At 51.8% G+C, this 26204-nt stretch overlaps 12 protein-coding genes across 12 annotated transcripts; 5 read left to right on the top strand and 7 right to left on the bottom strand.

Annotated features, from left to right (window-relative positions):
- Positions 1-83: 83 nt before the first annotated feature.
- Positions 84-3221, top strand: ASPZODRAFT_87506 (hypothetical protein; the record flags this gene model as incomplete). The annotated part of the gene is made up of 4 exons (XM_022730302.1): positions 84-623; positions 728-858; positions 1041-2638; positions 2712-3221. The coding sequence occupies 4 exons, from the start codon at positions 84-86 to the stop codon at positions 2918-2920; spliced, it is 2478 nt and encodes an 825-aa protein (XP_022585810.1). The 3' UTR covers positions 2921-3221.
- Positions 3222-3497: 276 nt separating this feature from the next.
- ASPZODRAFT_127356 (hypothetical protein) lies at positions 3498-5127 on the bottom strand. The gene is made up of 3 exons (XM_022721727.1): positions 4868-5127; positions 4370-4807; positions 3498-4302 (listed from the first exon to the last, which is right to left on the bottom strand). The coding sequence occupies exons 1-3, from the start codon at positions 4980-4982 to the stop codon at positions 3575-3577; spliced, it is 1281 nt and encodes a 426-aa protein (XP_022585809.1). The 5' UTR covers positions 4983-5127; the 3' UTR covers positions 3498-3574.
- Positions 5128-6148: 1021 nt separating this feature from the next.
- On the bottom strand, positions 6149-6891 carry ASPZODRAFT_56064 (hypothetical protein; the record flags this gene model as incomplete). Its single annotated transcript, XM_022728583.1, has 2 exons — positions 6149-6342; positions 6417-6891. The coding sequence occupies 2 exons, from the start codon at positions 6889-6891 to the stop codon at positions 6149-6151; spliced, it is 669 nt and encodes a 222-aa protein (XP_022585808.1).
- Positions 6892-8603: 1712 nt separating this feature from the next.
- Positions 8604-9377, bottom strand: ASPZODRAFT_127354 (hypothetical protein). Its single transcript, XM_022721726.1, has 3 exons — positions 9166-9377; positions 8798-9119; positions 8604-8728 (listed from the first exon to the last, which is right to left on the bottom strand). The coding sequence occupies exons 1-3, from the start codon at positions 9341-9343 to the stop codon at positions 8698-8700; spliced, it is 531 nt and encodes a 176-aa protein (XP_022585807.1). The 5' UTR covers positions 9344-9377; the 3' UTR covers positions 8604-8697.
- A 581-nt stretch (positions 9378-9958) lies between these two features.
- ASPZODRAFT_54862 (hypothetical protein) lies at positions 9959-11458 on the top strand (the record flags this gene model as incomplete). Its single annotated transcript, XM_022728497.1, has 5 exons — positions 9959-10239; positions 10288-10619; positions 10682-10980; positions 11057-11222; positions 11277-11458. 5 exons carry the CDS (start codon positions 9959-9961, stop codon positions 11456-11458), a joined length of 1260 nt encoding a protein of 419 aa, XP_022585806.1.
- A 74-nt stretch (positions 11459-11532) lies between these two features.
- ASPZODRAFT_148598 (hypothetical protein) lies at positions 11533-13021 on the bottom strand (the record flags this gene model as incomplete). Its single annotated transcript, XM_022725396.1, has 2 exons — positions 11533-12287; positions 12349-13021. The coding sequence occupies 2 exons, from the start codon at positions 13019-13021 to the stop codon at positions 11533-11535; spliced, it is 1428 nt and encodes a 475-aa protein (XP_022585805.1).
- Positions 13022-13255: 234 nt separating this feature from the next.
- ASPZODRAFT_12132 (hypothetical protein) lies at positions 13256-13745 on the bottom strand (the record flags this gene model as incomplete). Its single annotated transcript, XM_022721286.1, has 2 exons — positions 13256-13535; positions 13606-13745. The coding sequence occupies 2 exons, from the start codon at positions 13743-13745 to the stop codon at positions 13256-13258; spliced, it is 420 nt and encodes a 139-aa protein (XP_022585804.1).
- A 514-nt stretch (positions 13746-14259) lies between these two features.
- ASPZODRAFT_127350 (hypothetical protein) lies at positions 14260-17850 on the bottom strand. Its single transcript, XM_022721725.1, has 2 exons — positions 17396-17850; positions 14260-17332 (listed from the first exon to the last, which is right to left on the bottom strand). Exons 1-2 carry the CDS (start codon positions 17593-17595, stop codon positions 14521-14523), a joined length of 3012 nt encoding a protein of 1003 aa, XP_022585803.1. The 5' UTR covers positions 17596-17850; the 3' UTR covers positions 14260-14520.
- A 321-nt stretch (positions 17851-18171) lies between these two features.
- On the bottom strand, positions 18172-18900 carry ASPZODRAFT_127349 (hypothetical protein). The gene is made up of 2 exons (XM_022721724.1): positions 18838-18900; positions 18172-18755 (listed from the first exon to the last, which is right to left on the bottom strand). Exons 1-2 carry the CDS (start codon positions 18838-18840, stop codon positions 18282-18284), a joined length of 477 nt encoding a protein of 158 aa, XP_022585802.1. The 5' UTR covers positions 18841-18900; the 3' UTR covers positions 18172-18281.
- A 227-nt stretch (positions 18901-19127) lies between these two features.
- On the top strand, positions 19128-19819 carry ASPZODRAFT_56597 (hypothetical protein; the record flags this gene model as incomplete). The annotated part of the gene is made up of 2 exons (XM_022728621.1): positions 19128-19578; positions 19647-19819. 2 exons carry the CDS (start codon positions 19128-19130, stop codon positions 19817-19819), a joined length of 624 nt encoding a protein of 207 aa, XP_022585801.1.
- Positions 19820-21663: 1844 nt separating this feature from the next.
- ASPZODRAFT_138397 (hypothetical protein) lies at positions 21664-24487 on the top strand (the record flags this gene model as incomplete). The annotated part of the gene is made up of 2 exons (XM_022724449.1): positions 21664-24072; positions 24143-24487. 2 exons carry the CDS (start codon positions 21664-21666, stop codon positions 24485-24487), a joined length of 2754 nt encoding a protein of 917 aa, XP_022585800.1.
- Positions 24488-25543: 1056 nt separating this feature from the next.
- Positions 25544-26077, top strand: ASPZODRAFT_138396 (hypothetical protein; the record flags this gene model as incomplete). The annotated part of the gene is made up of 3 exons (XM_022724448.1): positions 25544-25571; positions 25654-25787; positions 25859-26077. 3 exons carry the CDS (start codon positions 25544-25546, stop codon positions 26075-26077), a joined length of 381 nt encoding a protein of 126 aa, XP_022585799.1.
- Positions 26078-26204: the final 127 nt, after the last annotated feature.

Below are 26204 nucleotides of genomic sequence, written 5' to 3'. Positions count from 1 at the left end.
TCTTTGTGTACCATCCAGTGAACTATCTAGTGTACTCCGTACCATCTAGTGTACTATCTCGTGTACTATCATATTTCAGTAGAATGCATACGCCCTCCCCCCAGCTCCTCCGCGCCCTGCGCGTCTTCCTCACACCGCGACCCGTCCAGCGCGGCCCATCGATATACCATCCCTTCCAACGAGTCTACAGCTCCAGTTCCGGCTCCAAGTCGATATCCATCTCCCGGTCCATCACCCCGCGCCGCATGATCCCCCGTGCCCACGCCTCCAAGCCAGGGAGCAGAGACCGCGGCCCCGTCTCGCCAGAAGACACCCAGACGGACCTGGCTGCGCTGAACGTGCTGGGTAGTATCCCCACGCCTGCGACGGCCGTGGACGCCTGTCTGGATAATGGCTTCCATCTGGATAACGGGGTGAAGGTCACTGGCGGGGATGGCGTGTTGCTTGTCAACGGGGAGGCTTTTGCCTGGCGGCCATGGAACACCGCTTCCTCTGCTTCTCTAGATGCAAGGGCGAAACGTGCGGTCTGTGTGAATTCCAAAGGCCAGTTCGACGTCGACGAACAGGTTTGGGGATTATTGAGTCTTGTGTGGCCGAGACCAGGTTTGTCTCTCTCTCTCTCTGTGTGTGTCTCTGTGTGTGTGTCTCTGTTTATTAATCTTCAGACCTCCTTATTGTCGGCCTGGGAGCTTCCGTCTTCCCCCTCTCCCCCGAAACGAAACGACAGATCAATTCGCTGGGTATCCGGGTCGAAGTCCAAGATACTAGAAACGCAGCGGCGCAGTTCAACCTGCTGGCCACGGAGAGAGGGGTTGGGGAGGTTGCAGCAGCGTTGATACCCATCGGATGGAAGGGGCAGTAGCTATCCAGTGATTCTGTATATGTAACACCATCTAGATGTATATAATTTAAATAAATATCTCTACTATTCTTGTTCGAGATATCAAGTTCTCTACTAGTCGGTATACGAGATAATGCGGAGTATCTTATCGCCAAGCCCCTTGCAGCCTGCATCATAGCTTCAGCCTTCAGCCTTCAAGCCTTCAGCCATTCTCATCTCCTCCTCATCTGTTCTTTCCATTCACCTGCCCCTTCTTTCGTCGATATTCCACCATGCCGCAACAAGAGCCTCTTTTGGCTCGCCCCTCGTCCGACCGTGATTCCCTCCGCAACGCAGAGGAGGAAGACGCCCTGTTGACCGGTGAGCGTTCCTCGCGGTACGACGGATCCCGCCAGCAGACTCGCTGGACTCGCTGGCGTGAGGTCGGCCTGTTGACCTGGGCGGTGCTGGCCACCGCCGCGGTGATTATCGTGACGGTCGTGTTCCATCAGCACGAGAGGGCGAACCATCACCACCACCACCAAGACGATGACTCCCCCACCTGGGGCCCCGGCGGTAAGCCCACGGGCAAGCGAAACCTGATCTTCATGGTCTCGGACGGGATGGGCCCCGCCAGCTTGGCGATGACGCGTGGGTTTCGCCAATTGACGGAGGGTCTGCCGATGGACGACACGCTGGTGCTGGACCAGCATTTCATCGGGACGTCGCGCACCCGCTCGAGCTCCAGCCTCGTCACCGACTCGGCCGCGGGCGCGACCGCCTTCTCCTGCGGCTTCAAGAGCTACAACGGAGCCATCTCGGTGCTGCCCGACGAGACCCCCTGCGGGACGGTGCTGGAGGCCGCCGCGCTGGCGGGGTACCGGACGGGCCTGGTGGTGACGACGCGCATCACGGACGCGACCCCGGCGTGCTTCGCCTCGCACGTCACCCTGCGCTCGTACGAGGACCGCATCGCCGAACAGGAAATCGGCGAGCACCCGCTCGGCCGCGTCGTCGACCTGATGCTCGGCGGCGGGCGGTGCCATTTCCTCCCCAACACGACCGAGGAGAGCTGCCGCGCCGACGACCGCGACCTGATCGCCGCCGCCGAGGCCAACGGGTTCAACTACATTTCCGACCGGGCCGGGTTTGACGCCCTGAACGACGGCACCGAGGTCCAGCTGCCGCTGTTGGGCCTGTTCGCCGGCCACGACATCCCCTTCGAGATCGACCGCCGCAGCCAGGCAGACACCTACCCGTCGCTCGAGGAGATGGCGCGCACGGCCCTGACGGCGCTCAGCCAAGCAACCGCCGACAGCGAGCAGGGATTCTTCCTCATGATCGAGGGCTCACGCATCGACCATGCAGGCCACGGCAATGACCCCGCCGCCCAGGTCCACGAGGTGCTCGCCTACGACCGCGCCTTTGCCGCCGTGCTCGACTTCCTCGACAAGGACTCCACCCCGGGCGTCCTAGTCAGCACCTCCGACCATGAGACCGGCGGCTTAGCCGTCGCCCGCCAGCTGCAGGCAGACTACCCGGAGTACAAATGGTACCCGGGCGTTCTGGCCAACGCAAGCCACTCGGCGGAACACCTTGCCGCACAGCTCAAGACTTATCTCGGAACCAATTCCAAGGACGGTCAAAAGCATCAACGCAAGTACGTCTACGCCCTGCTCGAGAAGGGACTCGGCGTCACCGACGCCACAGAGGATGAGGTCGACCTCCTCCTCGACCCGGAGCTCTCGCCCAGCTACGTTTTTGCCGATATCATCAGCCGGAGGGCCCAGATCGGCTGGTCCACTCACGGACACTCAGGTGCTTCCCCCCTTCCCCTTATACCGAATAATAAACTATCAAGTATATAAAGTGTATGCTAAATCTCTGCTAGCCGTCGATGTCAACATCTACGCCTCTTCAAGCAAAACAGCCTGGCCACTCCTCGGCAACCACGAGAACACAGAAGTCGGCTCCTTTCTAGCCGATTACCTCGATCTCAACCTGGAGAATATCACGAGCCAGCTCCAAGCCGGAAGTTGGATGGGAGGTGTCCAGGCCATCCACGTTGATGATAAGTACCATGGCGAATTCAAGCATTAACGATTTCTTAGAACCTAGCTAGCATGCATATTTACATTTATTCTATTTCATCTACTCTGTCCTACAAGCAGGACAGACGATATCTGCAAAACTCCACGAAACAATATTCTTAGGCGACGGGCCACAGTCAGGTGGGTTGAAGGGTATATCGAACATGGCGCGCTGGTACGGGTCGTTGATGCGGTGCAGCTCGGCCAGAACGGCACGGCAGAAGGTGTACAGCTCTGCCCGGGTATGGTTGCATGTATAGCTTGTGCGGATGTAGAGGCACATAGAAGTGAGTATGTAGAGTATGTAGAGTAGAGTAGAGTATGTAGAGAGTATGTTGAAGAGGATATTTCCTCCCTTTTATAGCTATCTCATCTTATGTCTTCTGTCTGTCTTTATATACTGATAAAGATCATCGATGCAATGCATCTAGTACTACACCTAGGTAATGCTTTGCTTTGTGTAGTATTGTATATGCAATAGATTAGGGTATGCAAACGCCAAAGGCTCACTATAGACAGACACCAAAGAATAAAGAGTAACCAAGAAGCATTAACCACAAAATGGCATCATTAAGAGAGAAGAAGAAGAAGAAGAAAAAAAAAAGAAAAGGACCAGAGGGAAGTATAAAGAATCACTGGAAAGACAGATCAGATCCCAAAAAAGCTAAATCACAACCAAAGCGACAACGGCAACCACCACGGCAAACAGAGACCCCTGGCGTATCCTCGTGTTCTGCGAGGTTGCGCCACTCTTGTCGGTGGTGGTGCCGCCCTGAACGAAGCCCGTGGTCGAGCTGGACGAGCTATCTGTGCCCGAGCCCGAGTCGCTGCTCCCCGGCACGGTGCCCGCACCGTTGCTGGTGGGGACCGAGTCTCCTGAACTGGCCGTTGCCGAGGCCCCCGCGGTAGTGCCGGCGGTCATATTCAGGCCGGTGTCGTCGAAGTTGTTGAGGGTGGTGTTCCGGTCGGTGATCTCCACCGTGTTGTTGGTGACCGCGCTGTCGCTGGTGTAGACGTAGGACTTGTCACCCTGGATGTTGGCGCCCGAGGGCGGGTTGTAGCATTCGACGGTGATCTCTCCGAACGTGGCGTAGTAGTAGCCGTGCTCCTCCATGTCGGTGCTGCTCCAGTTGACCAGACCGCCGGCCCACTCGATGGTTCCCTCGGCCTCAGTGGAGAGACCGGCGGGCCAGAGCGACATTTCCACGCGCGACGGCGTCTGGGGGAACTGGTAGCGGTTCGAAGTCGCGTTGAACGTAGCGGAACGGTTCAGGGTCCGGGCCGCCGTGCCGTCCACGTACCATGTGATGGCGTCGGGGGTCCAGTCGATGGTGTACTCGTGGAAGTTTTCGAACGTGTTACTCGAGACGGTAGCATTGATCTCGTTGTCATCTGGTCGGTTAGCTTTTTTTCTTTCTTTTTTTACATTTGATGGCAGAAGTGGAAAGGATTGACCTACAATCCAGAATGCCTTCAAAGTAGTAGTTGGTCTGACCGTGGTACAGGTCCACGCCGACAAACTCCAGATCGATCTCATCCTTGACGTCGGACATCAAAATGAAGGCAGTGACGACACCGGCGCCACGGCTGGTCTTGAGCTTAGCTGAGATCCGGCCGTACCAGACGTAGTGGTTGTTGGAGAACAGCGTGCCCACGGAGTTGTTGGGCATGGTCAGCAGCAGGTTACCGTTGTCCAACAGCGGGGTGCCGCTGTAGACCCAGTCGTACTCAGTAGCATTGCCTAGATACACTTCGTTGCTAGCTGCTTTGTCGAGATTGTCCCAGGTGTACGTCTTGTTCACACAGACGGGCGCAGGCGTGCACGAGTCGATCGAATATGAAGCGAGGGGATAGCACCCGCCCAGGCAGTACGCTCCGACACCACACTCGCCGTATGCTGGAAATCCCGATTAGTTGAGGCAGTTATTACCACCCGTCTAGTAAAGAAAGGGCTCACCAGAACAGCAGGGCGAGTCTTCGGGGCACGGGCTATCGACACTGCAGGTCGTAGTCGCCCAGACGGTTGAAAGGGAGGCAGAGACCGCCAATAAGGCAGTGATAAAGCGAACCATGTTTGTTTTTTTACCCAAAAGGAGGTATATATATATACACTATACAGAACGTCTGCTAGATCAAAAACTAAAGCAACAGATTCGATGGCTGCCGTGATAACCGGGAGCAAAAGCACAGCAGCTATTAGTATTAGTTAGTATCAAAAGGGGGGGGGGGGCAGTCAAAAAGAGTGTCGATGATCCCCAGTCGCAGTAGATCGTCAAGCGAGTGTGTATTAAACAATAACCAAGGCTCGAAAGAGGAGGCGAAAGATGAAAATCCCAGACTCAATCTCCAAAGGGGGAGGGGGAAGTGATTAAAAGAGGAGAAAGGGAGAGGAGAAGCTGATGGGGTTGGCGAATTATTATGGCTGTTATTATTAGACCCTTTTTTTCTAGGATGGCACGAGGGGGTCGCCGTTTTGTCTTACCTGAATAATTACAGGGACCAGCGCATTTCAGGGCCCTGAAGGGCTCTGGGGTAAGACAGACTAACTGAGGGGGGTTAGTCTGTTACAGGGTCTTGGGCACAGATGTAGTACTACATATTGAAGGAGTACATGATAATTACAGAACCAATCATAGAAATTGATAAGAAAAGAAACCCCTATTTTATTTACTATACATTGTATAAGAAATATCTTCTAGAAATTCTTCTACACAGTAGACAGAACAGATGGACTACTTAATTGCCGAGAACTCATTTGTCTTGACTAGCGGTAAGGAATACAGTAAGTTACTAGCCTCTGATTAGCTCGGGACTATTGAATCGAGAGCTATAGTGGTATCACATGACTTTTTTGTCACCTGTCACGGCGTCACCTGACCACACATTCCGATCCGGCGATCGGATCCAGAGATCGACCATGCTACAATGCAAGGGATACTCTGATCCAACTTCACTCATTTGACGACGGAGATGATGATGACGTAATTCCAGTGAGTTTTTTTAAAAAACTAAAAAATTCAATTGACAGATTATCATTCAGGATTCTAGTTGCAGTCCTAGAACATGAGATACGGAGTACAGCAACTCCAATAGTATTGTCAGGCAACACCCTTCCCCCAGTGATCCAATAGATTGCCAGGTTAAAACAAAAACAAAAACTTCAGGATACCGAAAAACAAAGGAAAGCTCCTTAAGAACAAATTCAACCCGCAGGTTCGTTCGAAACAGAAGCAACGCCTCAGTGAGCGTTGCGACGATTGTAGCGGTTGTACGATAACCGCGGTGCCTCGCGAACGAGGATCAGCTCCTTCTCGCAGGGGTCGGAGGAGTACGACACCAAGACCCCATGGTAGGCGCCGGGGACGTCCTTCCACCGTTGAAACGCGTCATGGACAACGCGAGCGGCAGCGGTGCTGTTGAAAACAACAGTGGCTAGAGAGACATAGATCAGCACTTCGTTTTTTTTCCAAATACTTCAATAGCGAAGTATCTATCACAACCCTTACCATTACCTGAATTAAATACGAAGAGAAAGTCGATGTTCATGGAGCCAACGAGGCGGTGGATGTCGTGTTCCCATCTGGTAGGGTTCATGCCCTCGGAGAACATCTTCTTGCGCGCAAAGGAAAGGCGACGGCGCTCACGTAGAGGCTGGTTCATGCGCAGATGTTCTTCCTTCCAATCCGCGGTCTCGACCATCTCGATCTTGTACCCGTGTCCAATGCGGGAGGAGCCACAGGTCTTCTCCATTTCATCGGACGAATGGAGGAAGGCCATCGCGTGGGTGGCATGAAGAAAAGTGACCAGAACGGACTCCCGTGACTCCTGGCGAATTTCCAGAAGGGGGCCCTCATGGATCCGCCGGGTAATGTGCTTGAGCAGATCCCTGACAACGGGTCCAATGATGCGGATCATGCCAGCCTTGGGCTCGACATAAACCTCGGGGAGCACAGTGCTGGCAAAGCAGGCCGTGGCAGGCATGCCGGCGACAGGAGTACCCGTAACGGGAGTACTGACGGGGGTATTGGTGAGAAGTCTACCGCTGAGAGGCATACCGGTGAGGGGCATTCCGGCGAGAGGCATGCCAGCAAAACCGTACATCTGCACAGGCTGCTGGCTGAGACCAGCCTTGTGGGCCGCAATGGAGGCTTCTGTCTCCCTTCTGAGTGCTTGGAGCCCGGAAGTGAGGGACTTGATCATCTCGTCGGCATCTTCGACGCTCTCGTTGTCCTCGATCTGCTGACCAGCAATGGCAGCTCCGTTCTTTACTTTGCCGTTCTCCACGACGGGAAGCAGGACGCCGGCAGAAGAGGCGTTTTCGCTTTCAGAATCGACCTCCTCGGCGTCGTCTTCACCAGAGGACTTTGGTTCGTCAGCACCGGCCTCAACGGTTTTGGGGTTGGTGGAAATTGCAAACTTACTTCCTCCTGAGAGCTGTCGTACTCGGGCTCGATCTGTTCGAATCCCTTCTTGAAGGCATTAAGCATCTGCACGCTGAGCTTTCCCAGCTCATTGGCTGCCTGGTTTTCATTGTGCGCACGAAACTGTTGACATTTAGTACGCTTCAAATTCTGGATGGAGGGAAAGAAAAAGAAAAGAAAAGAAAAAAACTCACATAATGCTCAATGGTCTGCAAGTGACGCAGAGTCTCCTGAATTGCCTTGTCAATGCGGTCAGGCATTTTGTCTTATTGGGACTGGTCGGTTGAGGTAGATATTTGTCTACGAGTCGATTCTTGTCAGCGAGACGCTACCAATCATTGGCTTCACAGTCTGTCCTCATACCTTCTTGTGCTCAGACGAGCAACTACTTGAAACAGGACTTTTCCACGATAAGTTGATCAAATGAAAAATGAGGCAAACGAGGCAAACGCTGGCCGACAAAGAGCTGAACCAGTGGATGTCTAGAGCAGGCTATATGAGTGTTAGGACTACATCTTCTCCAGCATTCTCCTAAGTCAATACTCACCAGTGAATCAAGAGGCTGATAGTTCTATCTAGCCTATAGAGCTGAAAGAAACTTGCTAGTGCAATAAGGAAATCAAAAAGATGAGAGAGGATAGAGATAGATTAGGATGAAAGGAGAGGTGAGTAGAGAAGAGAAAGAGAAAGAGAGAGAGAGAGAGAGAGAGAGAGAGAGAGAGAGCTGGAGAGATGAAGAGAAATATCGACTCTAGTTCTAATTCCTCTACTTAATCAGTTAAATATTCTCTTCTTACTCTCACTTTCACTTTCGATGCGCGGTAAACTATACTTTATGGGTCTGGTCGTCACAGCAAACAATCCATTGTCCAGCTTATACCTGGAGGGTATTCACTTGAGCTACTTTACTTCAAAACTAAGAAACAAAATATATCTCAATATACTTGAGTATATAGCTCATCTTGATATAATCATTTGATATGTCTATGTGTATGCTACTGTGTATACTACTGCCTCGACATGGCGATGCTGGTGGGTTGCCTATTTGGGCCAAATATCAAGTGAGAGCAATGTGAAGTGAACTCGAGTCTAGAAACCAGCCCTCCAACCAGCCACCGAGTTTCAAATCCTATTGTCTTTAAAACACGGTGGCTGGCGTCAAATTGATGTTCCTCAGTATGGATGCTAGTAGTGAATACCTTCGCCAGACCCTGAGCGAGACATGTAAGACTACAATAACATAGTAGGCTATTCATCGGCTACGTTGCAGTTGCAGAATTGAACCTCAATCCGATTGTAATTATTACACTATATCAGCTAGCATACACCAACCGAGTCAATGCCTGCCAATTGCCAACAGTCAAAGCTAAGACAGGGGGGGGAACGTCCTCACAAAACTAGACAGTTAGCAAAAGTCCATGAAATGGGAGTTTAGAAAGATAATAGAAAAAAGAGGAATAACATACTGAGCCGGACACTCGTATCCCGCCGGATTCTTCGCCAGGTATAACTGATGATAATCCTCCGCGTTCCACCACTGTCCTGCCGCGATGATCGCCGTGGTGACAGGTTTCCCAGCATACCACTCCCTACCAATTTTATCGGTCACCTCGCGCGCGATACCTTCCTGCTCCGCGCCATGCGTGAAGATCGCACTGCGATACTGCGTGCCCACGTCGGGACCCTGTCTGTTTGCTGTCGTGGGGTCGTGCATCCGGTAGAAGAATTCGAGCAGCGCGCGGTAACTGACCACATCCGGATCATATTTTATCTGCAACGCTTCGGCATCTAAAAGAATCAGCAAATGATTATATATATATATTTATAGACTTACGTCCTGTCTCCCCCGAACAAACAGCCCGGTATGTCGGTTCAGCTGTCTTCCCACCACAATACCCCACCTTGGCATCGAGCAGGCCCTTGCCCTCCCCGAACTGCTTGCGGAACAGATGCTCGACGCCCCAGAAGCAGCCGGCAGCGACGGTGGCGATCTGCGTTTGCGAAGTCGTCATGATGGTTCGAACGAAGGTGCGAGAGAGGCGGGGGAAGACTGTTGGAATGGCGTGTGTGATGAGGGGCATAGAAGGGGGAATATAGTGATAGATCAAGAATGATAATTAAAGAAAAAATAGAAATGGAGAAACAGTCTAGATAGACTTATGGATGGTTAATACTAAGTGGTGATAGATTCTTAGTAATTATTGCGTTCCTCAGTTAAAATATTTGGATAAAATTAGCTTGCAGATAAGTTGATTGCGTCATCCGACGGCATATTTACTGACTTTATAAAATAGCTATGATTGCATTATCAACTTCTGTATAGTACATCCTGGAATAATATATTTACTAGAGAAATCAGTATAAAAGAATAGAAGTATTCGTTTAGCTAGCTTGAAGATGTAAATCGAAAGATACGCTCCGTAGAGACTGCAGGTACGTCAAGGAAGATTTCGCCCTGTCAATTACCATGTCCATTACATTATCACAGCATGAACATTGAACAACTGTCTATAATCAATCAAATTCAGTCCTCAACTATGAGAAGATCAATAAGTCTTGCCTACTGTTTTCCAGCAGCTGCTAGAATTCAAGCTGGCTATTCACTCCTTCACCTCCCAGGAAACAAAATGCCCCCTGTGTGGAAGACAGGGGCTACTTCACCAAAACAGTTCTCAACCAAACGGACGGATAACGCAGCAGACACAGTAGAAACGCCTCGGACATTGCCTACGGGTGGTTTTCCAATTATCCAGTCTAATCAACTCCTTGAGGAAGAAGAGCTGCCTGATTACAGGCCTGATCGATTCTACCCTGTTCGACTAGGAGAAATCTTTCGAGGACGCTATCAAGTGATTGCGAAGCTTGGTTTTGGTACTTCGTCGACGACCTGGCTTGCTCGAGATCTCAAGTAAGCACGTTCTACGTGTTATATATACAATTGATCTAAGATTTGCAGGGACTGCCAATATGTAGCGCTGAAGGTTTATGTCCATACCTCACTGGTCCACCGCGAACTTCCTTTTCACCATCATATCGCACCCCGAATGGAGGAGAACAGCTCACCTGAAAGGCGAGTCAATATTCGGAAACTGCTGGACTCGTTTCAACTTGCTGGGCCATGTGGGACTCACATCGTCCTCGTTTTCGAAGCCGCGCAGATGAGCTTGCGAGATATGAAATCCGTCTTTCGGCCGGATGGGTTTGACGAAGACTTTGTCAGGGGCGCCATCTTCGAGCTCCTCAAGATTTTGGATTTCTTGCATACTCGTGGAGATACTGTGCACACCGGTATTTATCCTTGGATTCTATATACTCGTTTTCTGTTGGGAACTTCCTCTGACAGTTCGCAGACGTGCATCCAGGAAATATGCTGCTGGGAGCATACGACAACAGTATATTCAGAAAGCTCGAGGAAAAGGAACTCGCTTCTCCCGTCCCTCGGAAGCAGGACTCATCCGGGAGAACTATCTACCTCTCACGACTCATGCTCCCTACTGAAGGCCCCATGCTACTCTCTGACTTTGGTGAGGCAAGAATTGGGCAAGGGCCTCATGGCGGCGACATAATGCCTTTGGAATATCGGGCCCCTGAAACATTATTATACGTGGGCTGGAGCTTCCCTGTTGATATATGGAGCGTCGGTCTTACGGTAGGCGTCGTATCCTTTTTTTTTTTCTTCTTAAATTCAATTAGCCTGCTGCTAACAGAATTTTGGGCAAAAAAAGGCCTGGGACCTTCTAGAGCCGAAAAAACTCTTTACTGCCCGGGACGAGGATGGGGATCTTTATGATGCTGCGCATCTAGCGCAATTTATTGCAGCATTGGGACCACCACCAGCTGAGTTTCTAGCCAGAAACCCGGAAAGGAAAGCCGATTTCTGGAACGAGAAAGGTATGTATATCTGACCTGACATATATTGGGGTTTCTAATAAACATTTTCATAAGGTGAATGGCTGGGTCTTGCCCCGATCCCATACGCCCGGACCATGGAAGCCCTCGAGACTCGACTAGATAATAAATCGGGCTTCCTGCGATTTATTCGAAGAACCTTGACCTGGCTGCCTGAAAAGAGAGCAACCGCTAAGGAGCTCTTACAGGATCCTTGGTTGACGGGCGGAAAGGCGTGAATCAACCATCTCACAAAGAAGAAAGGTTTAGAGTTGGAAAGAAGCTTGATAGAGATAGAAAACTAGGTCCTTTTCTATGCGGCTACTTTTTCGGGCGCTGGCAGAGCCCATCTCACCATCCATTCAGACTCGAGGATTTCTGTAGCAGTGAGTCTTTCATTCGGCCTAAATGCCAGCATCCCCCTGAACATGGTCAACAGGGCACTCTTCTCAGCGTCTCCAACCTCTTCCATTGCGCTTCCCCGCCGCGGTTTTTGTATAGAACTAACGAAGCGGTTCTCTAATGATCTGCCTGCTCCTTCAGCCGTTCTCTTCGCCTCCTCTGTAAACCATCTCTTTCGCGCATCCCATTTCTGCCACCAGTCGCACGGCAGCTTACCCATGGCATCCACATGCTCTTTGATCATCCAGTCGCTGGACGGATTGAACCCCTCAAACAGAGGCTTCTGTCCGATGATATACCAGAGAGTACATGCAAGAGTCCAGACGTCGGAGGGAAATGACAAAGGTTCATGCTGCAAAAAGTAGGTCTCCGGGGGAGCAAGGACACCGGGCGTATTAGAATAGTGACGTGGAGTAACCGATGGCCGAAATGCCTCTCCAAGGTCGGTGACAAAAACTTCAGCTTCAGAGATGGTCACAAGTTCGCTTCCTTTCCCTAGCCAAATGGGCACAACCCCGTGGGTAGGAACCCCGTTGGGAAGTGCATTGCCATCAAGGCGCTCGAATGGCTCGACATTAGGCTGGCCGTATTTTTGATATAATTCTTCGAGGGAAAGCTCGTCTATGCTGTTCGGCAAACGAAACATGATGTTTCCTGCATGGAGGTCTACAACGGATTCCGTTAACAAGGAACGCATGTAAAACGTGTCAGATAAATATAAACATACCAGCATGAACTACTCCTCGGTGATGGAGAAAAGCGACAGCTTGTATGACTTGGGCCGCAATGGCCCTGGCCACAGGCATTTCGAACAGTCTGGAAGAGGACGCGTCCTTTGCCTCCTCCAGGGTCATCATCCCAGGCTCCGTAACCAGACATCTGTGCCTCCCGTTAGGCCCCTCGAGGGAAAACGTATCCAATATTCGAGGGATCAAGGCCTTTCGAGAATATCCGCCCTTGTTGCTGGGTTCCGAAAGCGCAAGGGTGTCGAGGATGTCACTCTCCGGCACATCTGCTTCGGCGATGGCAATCTTGATAGCTACGTACTTTTTTGTATTCTTATCTCTTGCCAACCAAGTGGTCGAGTACGTCCCAAAGCCAAGCTTATGGACGACATCGTACCGGTCCGTAAGACGGTCCCCAATATTCACGGGGTGATATCCTCCAGGGCAATAACGCTCAGGCCTTTCTATATCCTCAAGTGGCATATATTCAACTGGAGCATATTTTGGGGGAGATGCGTCGGGAGCGATAGAGTCCATTCTCAAATGAGTAGTAGCAATGTTTCTCCCAAGGCTTGGGAAACCGGTCAGATGCGGCGCAGTGGCAAATAGAGGCCATGAATGAGATAGTATTAGCTGTCTTTGAATATTGAATAAAGGTTGTAAGCGCCTCGTCATGGTAAATAATAGAAAGAAGATAAGAGGTCCGGGAGATCTTCCCAGGTCGCTCCACAGCTCCTTCTGCTCACCTTGTTTTGGGAGAGTTGGACCACGGAAAAATGAAGCCGCCGCGGGTTCCACGTGCTCGTGGGGGGGGGTTCAAAATTTACGAAAATACAAATGAGAAAGTTAATTCTGGAAAAATGTGACTAGGTATGGTAATTTAGATTAATTCATATCACTGCATTGCTTTCAACAGTCTCCTGGGGAGGGAATATGGCCGTAACCAATTTCAGGAGCAACTTCCAGCTCGTCTTCAGATGGCCACACTGGCTTGCCGTTCATCTTCAACACAGAATCAGGCTTGGTCCCCGCGTGGGTAGATTTTACCAACTGCCAGACGTCTTTTCCTGGAGTATAGCCATGGCAAGCCGTGTGTACGTTGCTCTTGAGCTGCTCCTGATCCTTGTAGCAGAAGGTCAGATGCCAGCCATTAGGATCTTCCTGATGCCTTCCATTAATCGAGGTAGACCTATCAAGGGGTATTGTGATTAGCAACCTTCCGGGGGCGTATTGTTCTCAGAGGGATATATTCAACGCACCTAATGAGAATAGCCTTGGGATAAAGCTTTCTGTCTCTGGCAGTTTGGTAGGCGAGCGAAACCATATTTTTCAGAAGCTCCTTGTCTTCGGGCATCATTCCCCTATAGAAATAGTATTTGACGATGTTGATTGTGGACATGATGACTGCCAGACAACGATGGTAACTTGCAAATGAACGTTCTCCAGTTATAAAATCTAGAATTCAATTTATGGGGAAAGATTCCATGTCATATTCACTGATGAACTGACCACTGACCAACGACAGTCTGTCAAGTAGATTATGCATTCTGAATCGCATCTCCTTGGATGCTGTAGCTCCTGAGCTTGCCAGCCGCGCGGCATGCGGAACGAGGGCGATTTATAGCAGTAGAAACCAATGAATGAGGAAAAGAGCGGCGTCGATGAGACTCCTTCCTGCAGCTACTGAGGCAGGAAGATGAGCCGAGAACTGTAAGATTGGTTCAAAACTACGCGCCGGCACAAAATCAATCGCAGCCTTACCTTCTCTGACATCTTCGGCGGCAAAGTTGGGAGCCTCTCAATCCTTTTGCAATTAATTTCCTCTATGGAGGGCTTATGGCCACCAGGTATCTGTGGGAAGAGATTTCAAATCCTTTATAGAAAATAGCTACGCTTGCCATAAAACCACAAAACTTCGTGCCAGAAGGCTGATTGTCATGATTTCTGTATTGTACATTCTTAAATAATATGTTTACCGGAAAAATCAACATGTCCAGAGCGGACCAGCCAGAAGTATCTCTAAAAATGTCAAGAGAAGAAGAAAAAGTATTGCCAGAACGCCCCATTCCCATCCTGTCGCAAAAGTACCCGAAATAGAATGAATGAGGAAGGAAAGGGATAAATGTATGAAGGAGAAGAAGGGGAAGAAGGAGAAGGAGAAGGAGAAGTATCGACTACCTGTCGACGCTCGGAGCGGCAACGGCACTGAGTCGGATGGCATCGCGACCGGTGAAGCTGACGTCGCGCTGGCGGATCTCACCCCCCAGCGTCGTGCGGCGTTGACCCGTGTTCTTCATGACAGGCAGGTTCTGCGCGCTCAACACGCTGTGTCGGCCATCGCTACTGTCCTTCTCGCCCTTGACCATCCGGCGCGCCTGGGATGCCGTGAACATGGTGTTTTCGCTGGGTGAGGTGCCGTACGCGTTCGCCGTCGGGCTGCGTCGGCGGTGCGCGCGCATCGCGCTGGATGCCGTCTGTCCAGGTTGCACGCCTGAAATCCGCCGCATCGCCGAGGTGATCTTGATCGCGTCGTCCTTGTTGGCCATCCAGCTGGTGTCCTTGCTGTCGGCAACGGGACTGCTCGTGTAGCTCCCGCTGCTGGCGGTGCGGACGGCGATTCGTGACGGGCGATCAAACGGGGAGCGGTTCAAGAAGCTACTCCCTTCAATGTCACGAAGCGGGGAGCCGCCATGGTCGGACAGCGGAATGCTGGTCGAAGGGGGCGGCGCTAGCGGCGAACTGCTGGTTTTCTTGCTCAAAAACCCAGCCTTGAACCGGCTCCCGTTCTTGGCGACATGCAGCATCGGCTCGGCAGGTGGTGCCGGGATAGGAGACGAATCTAGTGAAGGGCTCGCGTTCCGTGTAGGGAGGGGGATTGATCGTGGGATGGGCGAGGCTCGCGGCAAGGGTAGCTCGCTGGGGCTCTCTTCCCGAATGCTGCGCTCGGCCGGTCTCTCCTTTTGAGGCGTCTTTTGGAATTCGGCCAATGATCCATCCTGCTCGTCGTCCTTCCAACGCACAGATCTCTTGCTGGATTTGGCTTGACTCTTCTTCGGTGTGAAGCTGACGCTCTTCCGCGCTGACGAACCGAATTTACGGCGCCGGGGGGACCCCTTGACGGGAGACACCGACCCACTGGGGTTCAGCGTCACGGGGGGGCTGAATCCCTTCGCGGAGGGGATAGCAATGAGACTGACCCTCTTTTTGGGCCTAGGATGTGAGGGTTTGACGGGGCTGAAGGTTGGAACTGGCGGGAGATTGCCATCGGGCTTGACCACATTGGTGACGGCACTGGAGCAAGACTCGAGCATCTTGACCAGAATCTTCTTGCCTTGATTGATGGCCTCGTCTTCGGTCAAATCCATGATGTTTTCAATCGCAGCGATCGTCTCGAATTGAGCCTGAAGGAGCAGCTGGATGGTAGCCGCATCGCCGGCCTTGTCCTGATCCGCGACGGCCGTAAGTGCTTCACGCTCGGCGTTTGATTTCAAGAGCTCTGCCTCCCGGTTCAGATTGGCAAAATCACTCTTGTCGTTCATGTCGAACTCCTGCAGCTGGCGAACGGTATTATCCACGGCCGAAATAATCCCCCGGTCCCAGTTGCTTCTCGACAGCTTCTGGTGATAGTGCTGTCTACTACCCTCCAGCTCCAGAAGGATACCCTGGGCAGACTTGCGAATCGCTTGCAGGTTCACCAGTGACTCTTGGCTCTCGCAGCTGGCGCACACACCGTCAAAAGCCGCAATCCAAGATGAGAGCATGCCAATGCGGCGGCTGATCTGTCGTAATTTAAGCATGTTGGCGGTCTTCTCCTGCCGTTCAGGCAACGAGTGGTCGTATGCGCTGCGAATGCGAGAGATGCCCTCCCGGACAACTTGTTCTTTCTTTTCGTTCTGCTTCCTAAATTTAGCAAAGGCGATCTTTTCAGACTCCTTCTGCTGGGCCTTGAGTTCGTTGATCAAGGCCATCTGTTCATCGATCTTCTTCAAGAAGTCCTTGACATGTCGGTTCACGTTGAACACGTTCCGGGTGACCTTGGTCTGGATGTTCTTGGCACGGTTCGCATAACGCAGCGTATTCTGCGTTTCGTCAAAATGCTGACTCGAAGGGCTGACACAGACGATCATGACTGTCCTGCAGTTGCCGCCGAGCGAGAATTTGAGCAGGCGGGTCAGCTTGGAGTTGCGGTAAGGGACATGATTGCGCTTCCTGGGATCACACAACGCATTGATACAGCTGCCCAGGGCCAGCAGGGACTTGTTGATGTTGGCACCTTCCAGCAATCTCTCGCCTCTATTCTTCGTTGCGCTGGCCCGCTCACTGCCGGCCAAGTCAATGATACTCAAGGTAGCCATGGTGTGAGGCTCATTGACATCCGCGTTACGGTCCTTCTGAGCGACATTGATCTGCAACACGGCGTGAGATCGGGAGGATGTCGCGTTGGCTTCCGTGGGAGACATTGTCCGGCATTCATTTCCCCGCATGATCATGTCCATCACCTCCTGCACGTTTTGTGGATGATGGCTCGACAGTCCCGACACTGACACCGACTGGTTCGAGTCCTCCCGCAGCATCAAGCCTCCCTTGTTATTACTTCCACCCACAACAAGCAGGTCACGGATGGTTTCATTGTAAATTTCCAGGTAGGACAGCGATATCTCGGTCGTTTTCTCTCCGGCCCGTTCGTCGATACGCTCGAATAACTCCTGCATCGTCATGAAAATAATACCCGGCTGCTGAGCAGTTCCGGTGATTGTATGGGTCTTTCCGCACCCAGTCGCACCGTACGCAAAAACCGTTGCATTGTACCCGTCAAGCACGCTGTCGAGGAGAGTCCGCGTCGTAGACTCGTACACCTCTCCCTGCGAGGCATTCTGGTCGAAAATACGGTCGAAGCAAAACGTCTGATCCTTGACGCGCTTCCCCTTTGGAACCACGCTTCGGGAGAATTTCTGCACGGGATTGTCTTCGGGGGGGTCGAAAACCCTGCCCAAATGTCAGACGAAAGCTGCCGGGGGGAAAAAAAGAAAGAAAGATGCCTCAACTCACAGGCACCTGTCATCAATCACCTTGATGACTGATCTTAGGCCCTTCTGGTTCAGCTTCGGCGTCGGCACACCCGCCAGCGACCCGTCGCCGAGGAATAAAGGGCCATCATCGCATTTGGACAACTGGGCGGCCTCTCGAATGGTGAACGGTCGCACCCGGACCGATACCGTGATTGACGATGCGTCGCTGGGAGTAGTCATTTTGTGATTCTAGACGTGTCCGTCCATACACAAAACCCCTTTCGCGTAACGGGCAATGCAGCAACACCGATGCCACGGGGGAAAGGGGGGGGGCAGAGCGCGGATCCCAGAGCTCGCAGCTTGCACCGTGGACAAGACGGGGAACGAAGGACGCGGTAGACTCGACTTCAGGAGAGAGATAAGAATCAATCAGGATAACACAGTAGGTGCAAAGGATAGGAATGTGGATGCGGGCCTATTATTCCGATCGCTGGCAACGCCCGTGGACAGGCTTCAGCCTTGTTTGAGTGGGTGTTGTGTTTGGTGTGTTGGCCACGGCCGTTGCTACGAGCAACCGGGTGGAAGTATTATTACCTCGTGGAAATAGCAGTCACAGCATATGTTTCTATCCTGTTTCCTTACTAAACGGTATGTACATCTATTAGTTGTTAAACACACAGTCTCGGGTCGCTACTAAATACGAATGCCTGGATAAGATTACGTATTGCGGAGTAGCTGTTGCACAGGATAGATATTCGCCTGGTTCACCAAACTACGAGTCAAGGCTCCATCACTAAATTCTGTACTCTAGTTTAGACCCGGTACTCCCAAGAATACATCAGAACACCACGGAACGCCTCGTAATATTGTACATAGATCACATCGTAAGGGGGCGGGCAGAGAGACACCCATCAACTCAAGAAGCATCACATGGGTTGATCTTCCTCGTCGTCAAAGTTCGGCGTCACGACATCCCAGCCAGGGTCTCCCAGGTCAATGTCGAGCTCATCTGTCTTCTCGGACGTCGCAGTGGGCTTGCGGAAGCGGAAGGCGACAGCTTGTCCATTGCGAAGATCTGCGTTCTGGAGACTGACAGCATTGCCGCTTCTCTTTCCCGATGCTCTCTTCGAGTTTCCCTCGTCCTCGAGATCGAGGTCATCCGTCTCCAACGAGGTCCATCCTTTCTCCAGATCGTTCCTGTCGACCGGCACGCCAAACTCGACCTCGGCCGCGTCTTGCGGGATGACGTCCCCGTTGAGTTCCTTCAGGCCGCGAGATTGAAGGGCATTCAGCAGGGCGCTCTTTGCGTTTTGTAAGGTCTCGTGGGGCGGCAGCATGAGAAGCACGGTAGTCTTATGTTTTTTGAAAAAGAGCGTCCAGCTCAGCGGATCCGGATTCGACTGTCATTTGTGATTTATAACCAGTTAGATAGGAATTTCTTTTTTTCTTTCTCATATATCAGACGAGGCTGTATTGACTCACCATATTCGCTGGAAGCTGCAGGTTCTTGTGGGAGAGAGCTCCAGGCTTCGGGCGGTGCGGGACAAGCTCGAGACACTCGACGGTTTCTGGCCGGAGGTCGGAGAATTGTTTGTGGCATGGCATCTCTCTTCCCCTACACGTTATCCAGCATTTGCAACCGTTCCCCAACCCCTTTGACTTGGTTTCAAGAGACTTTGAAGGTGGACATTACTGAGGTGGTGATAGTTTCCCAACAAATCTTGAATGAAAATCAAATACCTTCGGTGAATCTACGCTGTATGAGCTCGAAAATGTCGGCGCAGGAAAACACGTCTTTGGCAGACTTGACCTTGGTGGACAGCATCCTTCACTGGCACAAACTGTTCGAATCAGACACTCCTCCACGACTCGGTCTCGAAGTCCATCAACGCCTGCCGTCCACGGCGTTGGCGGCTTTTTCGGTCGGGATGGGCATCGGGTATTCTCACGGCAGCAAAATCGCAGCGTACAGATTTCGCGCCGAGAACGCACACCGTCTTCCCGCTAACTCCGCCCTCTGGTTCCAGTACCATAAATCAAAGAGTTATGCGTCGGTCATTGGGGGGACTATAGAAGGCTTAAAGCTAGGGCTGAGGCTTGGGGGCGCTGCCTTTGCGTTCTGCTTATTCGAGGAGACAGTGGACTACGCTCGACACGACCGGAGAGACTTTCTGTCCACCGTTATCGCAGGGCTGTCATTTTCTGGAATATACAGTCTTCTAGGTATATATGGTTTTTACTATCTGTTATCTCACAGGTTGTGCCTGTGCTAACTGTCGCTTGGATTTTAGCCCGTCATGATATCTACACGGCCGCACGCACAACGAAACTTGGTTTGAAGCTGGGTCTGGTGTATGGTCTATCGCAGGATGCTCTTGGGACACTCAGGGGCACGCCTCCTGCATATATGGACTTTTTCTTGGGTAAAAACTCCTCGAAATCCTCCAGCGAAGGGTCCATCTGAACGTGCACCCTTCAATGACGGCGGGTTTTACTACATATCCCCTCGTCTAGTCATCTCTGTGGCTCCCCTAGTCCAAGGAACTCGGTTCGGCAATACGGTATTTCCGTGACTTGATTGCACCGAATCAATGCAGAATCGCCGAGTTTCCCCCTGGCCTATCGGCCTGTGCAGAAAGTCCGAGACTCTGTCGCCGAACATTATCCTTCCCCCAACTATTTGCAAGGAAACCACCTCGACCAGCGCCAAGACCGAGCGAACGTGCAGGGGAGGCAAGGGATCGAAAACAGCCGGACGATATGATTTGCCAGTCGTCTGCTGTGATCCGGCCATGCACGACGCGCCGGTTAGCCTTGAGGGGGGGGGCTTGTCTGCTGCATGCGGTGCAGGGAAAACCCGAGCTACATTCTCTGCGGAATGAAGGAGGCACCTTCGCTCTACTTCATAGCCTCCAATATCCAAAACGTATACTCCCAACTCACTCAACCCGAGTTTCCCTACAACCTACCCTCTGTAAACCTGCTTTGTAAACTTGCTCTGTAACCTGCTCCCAAAATTCCTGTCACTGTATAACTAATATCTAATACTGGACTCTGACCGCCTTCCAGAAGACTTCTTGGAACGGCATCGTCGTCATGTGCCTGCTGACCTAATCGTCCCGGCCTGGCCCGTGCACTGCCCCGCGGCAATGACGCCGACGAGACAGACAGAGAGACAGAGAGACAGACTGGTGGGGAGGAAAGCAAAGCACCCAGTGTGCGTCTGCATAGGGATCGCCAGGGTCTGTCTCTGTCACAAGAAGAGGGGCTCGCACGGCAAGCTTGAGTGAGCACAGCAGCGCTTCTCACGAGGTCGCAGAGGGAGCTACCGTCTACGGAGTAGAGATCGTCTGCGGCGATTGCTCTTCCAGACCTTCCAGTGATGAACAAAAGCGGTCCACTCCTTGTTAGTGGCCCCCGTCCCAACCAAACTTCCAGCTTCTCCGTCAGTGCTGCGAGCTAACTTAGTAGTGTGCACTGTGAGCACTTGGCTGCGACGCTCGTTCCGACTAAACAGACAGGCTGACTCTCAACTAGGTTTTCGGTTAACTAGCTGAGTAGTGAGGTAAGTCTGGTAGCTCCAGACCCTGCCGAGCTTGCCTCCTCCTCCTCCTCCTTCCCTTAAGGGTGCCGAAAGAGAACGAGAGAGAAAGAGAAAAAAAAATAAGAAGAGAGGAAAGGTCTCATCCCGGATGGAGCTCTGTCGCTTTGACAATAATCCCCCCGAAAGAGAGCCTTTCATCCTGCGCAACCTGGGCAAGTGGCCATTGCTTTCGTCTCTCTGCGTCTGCTCGCAGACCGGCGTTTCGCTGCACCAATCCGTTTCCACCCACCCATAGCTGGAGGGTCGCTGAGACTGGTTACAGCTTTCCTATCTCAACGTGGTCCTTGCCTGCTGGAGGATATTGAGATTTTATTTTTCTAAAATTTCAGGCATATCTTCAGAGTTCTTGGAAACGTGATATAGTCTCTCTGGGTAGTCACTCACTACTATATCAAGTGAGTGAGTAACCAATTGTGGGGTATTGGTTGAACGTTTATGAGGCACCCCTCGCCTGGAGGAGGGGGGGGAATAATAATATTTCATGAAAACTGGGCTGACCATCTGATCTCTATAGATTTCTTCTCTCGTCTAGCCGCTCAAACCATATTGCTTCTTCTTCTGCGGGGTACAAGGGGTTCAAGGATTCTCGTTCGGGGCGCCAGTCCCCTAAAGCCTCGATCTGTGTGGGTGGATTTGATTAGAATCGAGCCGTCTTATACACCGTATACTTCGTGACGAGGGGACCTTGAATCACACAAAACATCATGCGGCGCCATGGAAGGGCCGGCGGGGGGACAAAAGTGGCACCCATCTCCGACACGGTGTCGCTCATACACTCCTTCGATTCGATAGCGAACCCGAATCGCCCGGTACGCCCGTCACCGCTTGCTTCGTCGCACATACAGGCACTTCCACTGGATCTGGTCGACCGACTCCGATCCTTCCCTCTCTTCCAGGCTACCCCGGAATCCTTCCTGATCGAGGTCGGGCAGCACCTCCGCCCGCAGCTCCATGCGGTGAATGACTATATTCTGACAGAGGGGGACGATGCGAAAGCCATCTACTGGCTAGTCCGGGGCGCCGTGGCCGTGACGTCCCGCGACGGGGAGAGTATCTATGCCGAGCTCCAGGCGGGTGCGTTTTTCGGTGAAATCGGTGTCTTGATGGACCGGCCACGCACGGCCACGATCATCGCTCGCACGCGATGCCTCCTGGTAGTCTTGACCAAAGAAGACTTCCGCAACATTCTTCCGCGATTCCCGGAGGTGGAGCGAGCAATCCGGGACGAAGCCCAGGAAAGGTTGATGATTCTGGAGAAGAAGAAAAAGGAGACCTCTGTTCCCGCACTGGATGTCCAGCCTCTCAGCCGGAGAGGTTCCAAACGAGTGAGAGAGAGCTTTTCCAAGGACCTGACCATCGCTGACGGGGATCTGACCTTCAAAACCGTGAACAAGAAGCGCAAGTCACCCAGTCCCGGCCTGACAGATGGATCATCATCCAGTGCTTTGGCCAATGGCCTGGTTAACGTACGGCGATTACTCACGGAGCTACCTTTGTTCTCAGGCCTGCCACCGGACATCCTCCATTTCCTGGGACTGAACGCTCAGCCGCGAACTTATCCCCCCTTCACCGATATTATTAAACAGGATTGCGCAGGGCGCGAGATCTACTTCATTGTTCGAGGAGAAGTAGAGGTCCTGGCAGACAGGTCGGAAGGGCAGCCGCCATCCAGGAGATTGGCCGCGCTTGACAAACCGCAATTGGATGTCAAAGCCCGCTTGCACCAAGGACAATACTTTGGCGAAGTCGTGAGTCTCTCGCTGGCACCACGCCGCACAGCAACCGTTCGATCGGTCTCTTCGGTCGAGTGTCTGATGATCAGCGGTGAGGTGCTATCGGAATTCTGGGAGAAATGCCCCCAGGATGTTCGCGAGCAGATTGAACGGACTGCAAAGGAGCGGCTGCAGATGGCCGCGGATGGCGATGTGATCATGACGGATGAAGGAACCCCATCCATCAGTGACCTCGCCATTGACGACAGATTCAAAATCACCGCGTCCAGACGGAAGTCCATGCCGCTTCTAACGCTCACCGAAACAGAATTGGATGGTTCGCACAAACCCGCTCAGCCAGATGATCGGCCGGTACTGCAGCCTCTGGATCCCGATCCATTCCTGAATATCGGACTGGATAACGTTCGACTACGCAGTCGTCGGGGGTCGGTCGCGCCACTTACCCCAGAAGAGGCTTCAGGAGAGCAGCAACGGCAGTCGCCTCCGTCCGAGCCTCGCTCGTCTGCGTCGTCTCTTCTCGCTCTCCCAGACACTCCTATCCTATCAAAGGCACAGAAGATCCAACGTCCATCTCGAGAAGACAATTGCGGGACCCTACCAGACAATATCCTGATCAAAGTCTTCCAGTACCTCGAACTACATCACCTGCTACGTTTACGAGCAGTATCGCTCCACTGGTCTGATATTCTTACCAAATCCAGTGAAATACTCCAGCACTTGGATCTCGGCATGTACAATCGAACTATCACGGATGATGTTCTCACAAAGTTGATTTGTCCCTTTGTTGGTGACCGGCCTCGTTATATTGATATCAGCAATTGCTTCCACATCACTGATGAAGGATTCACTGCACTAGCAAATGCCTGTGGCCCAAATCTTGCAGCGTGGAAGATGAAGAGTGTGTGGGATGTCACAGCCTCGGCCATCCTCGAGATGACTGGCCATGCCCCTGAGCTTGAAGAGGTGGACCTGAGCAACTGCCGCAAGGTCGGAGACACGCTCCTAGCTCGTATTGTTGGCTGGGTCGTTCCCAACACCGGTATGGGCTTGCAAAAGTCCAGTGATAGTAAGATGAAAGCCACGATACAAACAGCTGCAGGGACGGTATTTGGTTGTCCCAAGCTGAAACGTCTGACGCTCTCATATTGCAAACATGTGACGGACCGCTCCATGCATCACATAGCCTCGCATGCTGCGTCTCGGATTGAAGAAATTGATTTGACCCGCTGCACTACCATCACCGATCAAGGATTCCAATATTGGGGCAATGCGCAATTCAGTCGGCTTCGAAAATTGTGTTTGGCGGATTGCACATACTTGACGGACAATGCGATAGTTTATCTGACCAATGCTGCCAAAGGTCTCGAAGAACTGGATCTGGTAAGATAACAAGAGGTTATCCCATTTGACCTTTCCCTCCCTACTGACTTATGGCTCTTTCTCTCTCAAGTCCTTCTGCTGCGCCCTTTCCGATACGGCAACTGAAGTCTTGGCCCTTCAATGCTCTCAACTGACGTACCTAAACATGTCCTTTTGCGGCTCTGCGATATCCGATCCATCCCTGCGCAGCATCGGTCTTCACCTCCTTTCACTACAAAGGCTTTCTGTCCGTGGCTGCGTTCGTGTCACAGGAGTTGGCGTGGAAGCTGTCACGGAAGGCTGCAACCAGCTACAGTTCTTCGACGTCAGCCAGTGCAAAAATCTTGCGCCCTGGCTTGAAACCGGTGGTATTATGAAATATCAACACCGAGTACAGTTCGACACTGTCGCTCAAAATAAGAGACTTTTCCGCTAAGCGCTCTCGACAGCGCCAAGGGAAACCCATCTTAGTATCCATCCATCTATCTGGTTTCCATCTATTCACCAACTACTTCTTCACGTTCACGTGTATATTGTCTAATCTAGTCCGAGTTGACCTGGACCCCTGATCTTATTTCCATCGGACCTTTATCTTCTATTTTCACATGACCTCAGTCTCTCTCTCTCTCTCCGTTTAAATTCTAATTGACCATACCATCTCTTGTTACGCCATCCCTCATCCTTCGAATAACGGCTCTATATGTTTCCCTATCCATGGACCTATCCTCACGATCACACGGCACATCATGATTCACGACCGTCACGGATATGGCTCTTCTTTCGTTTCTTGGGAGACTCGCAAACTGGCGTGGTTCATCTTCTGCTTCGGGCCTCTTCGAAATGCTGTCTGTTTTTGTTCCGCTGGGCGTTGGCGCCTCTATTGTGCATTTCTGGTTTTCAATTTTTCATTGTGTCATCAACTTCATTTAGGCATGGATGGGAGTTTTCAAGAGGATAATGAGCCCGACATGGCCTGTGCGATATGTCTTTTTTCTTCGCTTTTTTTCTGTTTCAAAAGAGTTGGGGGCCCTTTTGTCATATGCACCACTCTTTGAATCCTGTATTTGGACCCGTGTAGCTTACGATTTTTGGTTCCCTAGGGAGCAATTGACGTCTTACATAGAAGCGGTGTCTTTTGAATACGCCACGAGGCACTAATTCAGATATCTGGTCAAAAAGGATCGCTTTGTCATTCTGCCAAATCAATCCAGACAAGTCTCAGACCTCGTGGAACAAAACTCCTCCCTAGTCAACGCTGATATATAAGAATTCTTTGATAAACAACACCTCAGGCGACAACTAGACTCATGTCCCAGGATGAGTCTTCAGTCTGTAACAATCCTTTCAATGGAAGCCTTGTCCGGCATCTTTATTGTCTTGCCTATTCTTGGCGCCTCTATGGATTCCAAATTGACCATCGCCCTGCTGGAGGCATCAGTAACTTGTTAGATCAACAAGAGTACTTCTTCTGCTTGAGACTCGGTGAACCAAAATGCAGGGCTACACGGATCCTGACGTTGGTAAATCACGGGCATATAAAATCTGTCTCGCTAGCAAGTATACATACAGCTAACAGCACAATTTCCACCCCCCCCCCCACAGACACACAGAACCATCCCCGTCCCGATCCAAGCAAGGGGAACAACCGAGCAGCACGAAAGACAGACTTTTCTGAAATCGTGCGCAATCAGATCCTCTGCGCGAAACGAACAGCTCAAGCATGTGATCGATGCAAGGTATACACCACCTCTCTTCCAAGCCCTCTATGGCATTTCTAACATCTAGATAATAACCCTCCCAAAAAAAGGTCAACAAGTTGAAATGCGACACCAACCCGGACGGCTGCACCAATTGCACCCGGATGAACCAGCAGTGCTTCGTCACCGACCGCATCACCGGCGAGACGGCCGTCCGCGGCGCCCTCCGCCAGGTCCAGGCCTGCAACGATCGTCTCCAGGCCGAGAACCAGCGCTTGACGCTGTTAAACCGTCCGGCTGGAGGAGGAGAATTCCCAACTACGGCATGATCTGGGTCTGTATCAGGTTCGGATGCCGTCTGTGTCGCTTCAAACAGCCCCGGTGGTGAGTTTATGGTTCAAAAAGAAGACTACTTCATTGCGTCAAGTGTTGATTTCCATTTTTAACGATGTTGAG

This window comes from Penicilliopsis zonata (assembly GCF_001890105.1).
Source record: "Penicilliopsis zonata CBS 506.65 unplaced genomic scaffold ASPZOscaffold_1, whole genome shotgun sequence".
NCBI lineage: Eukaryota > Fungi > Ascomycota > Eurotiomycetes > Eurotiales > Aspergillaceae > Penicilliopsis > Penicilliopsis zonata.
The sequence above is the reverse complement of the archived record's forward strand: the minus strand, read 5'-3'. Positions and strand labels throughout refer to the sequence as shown.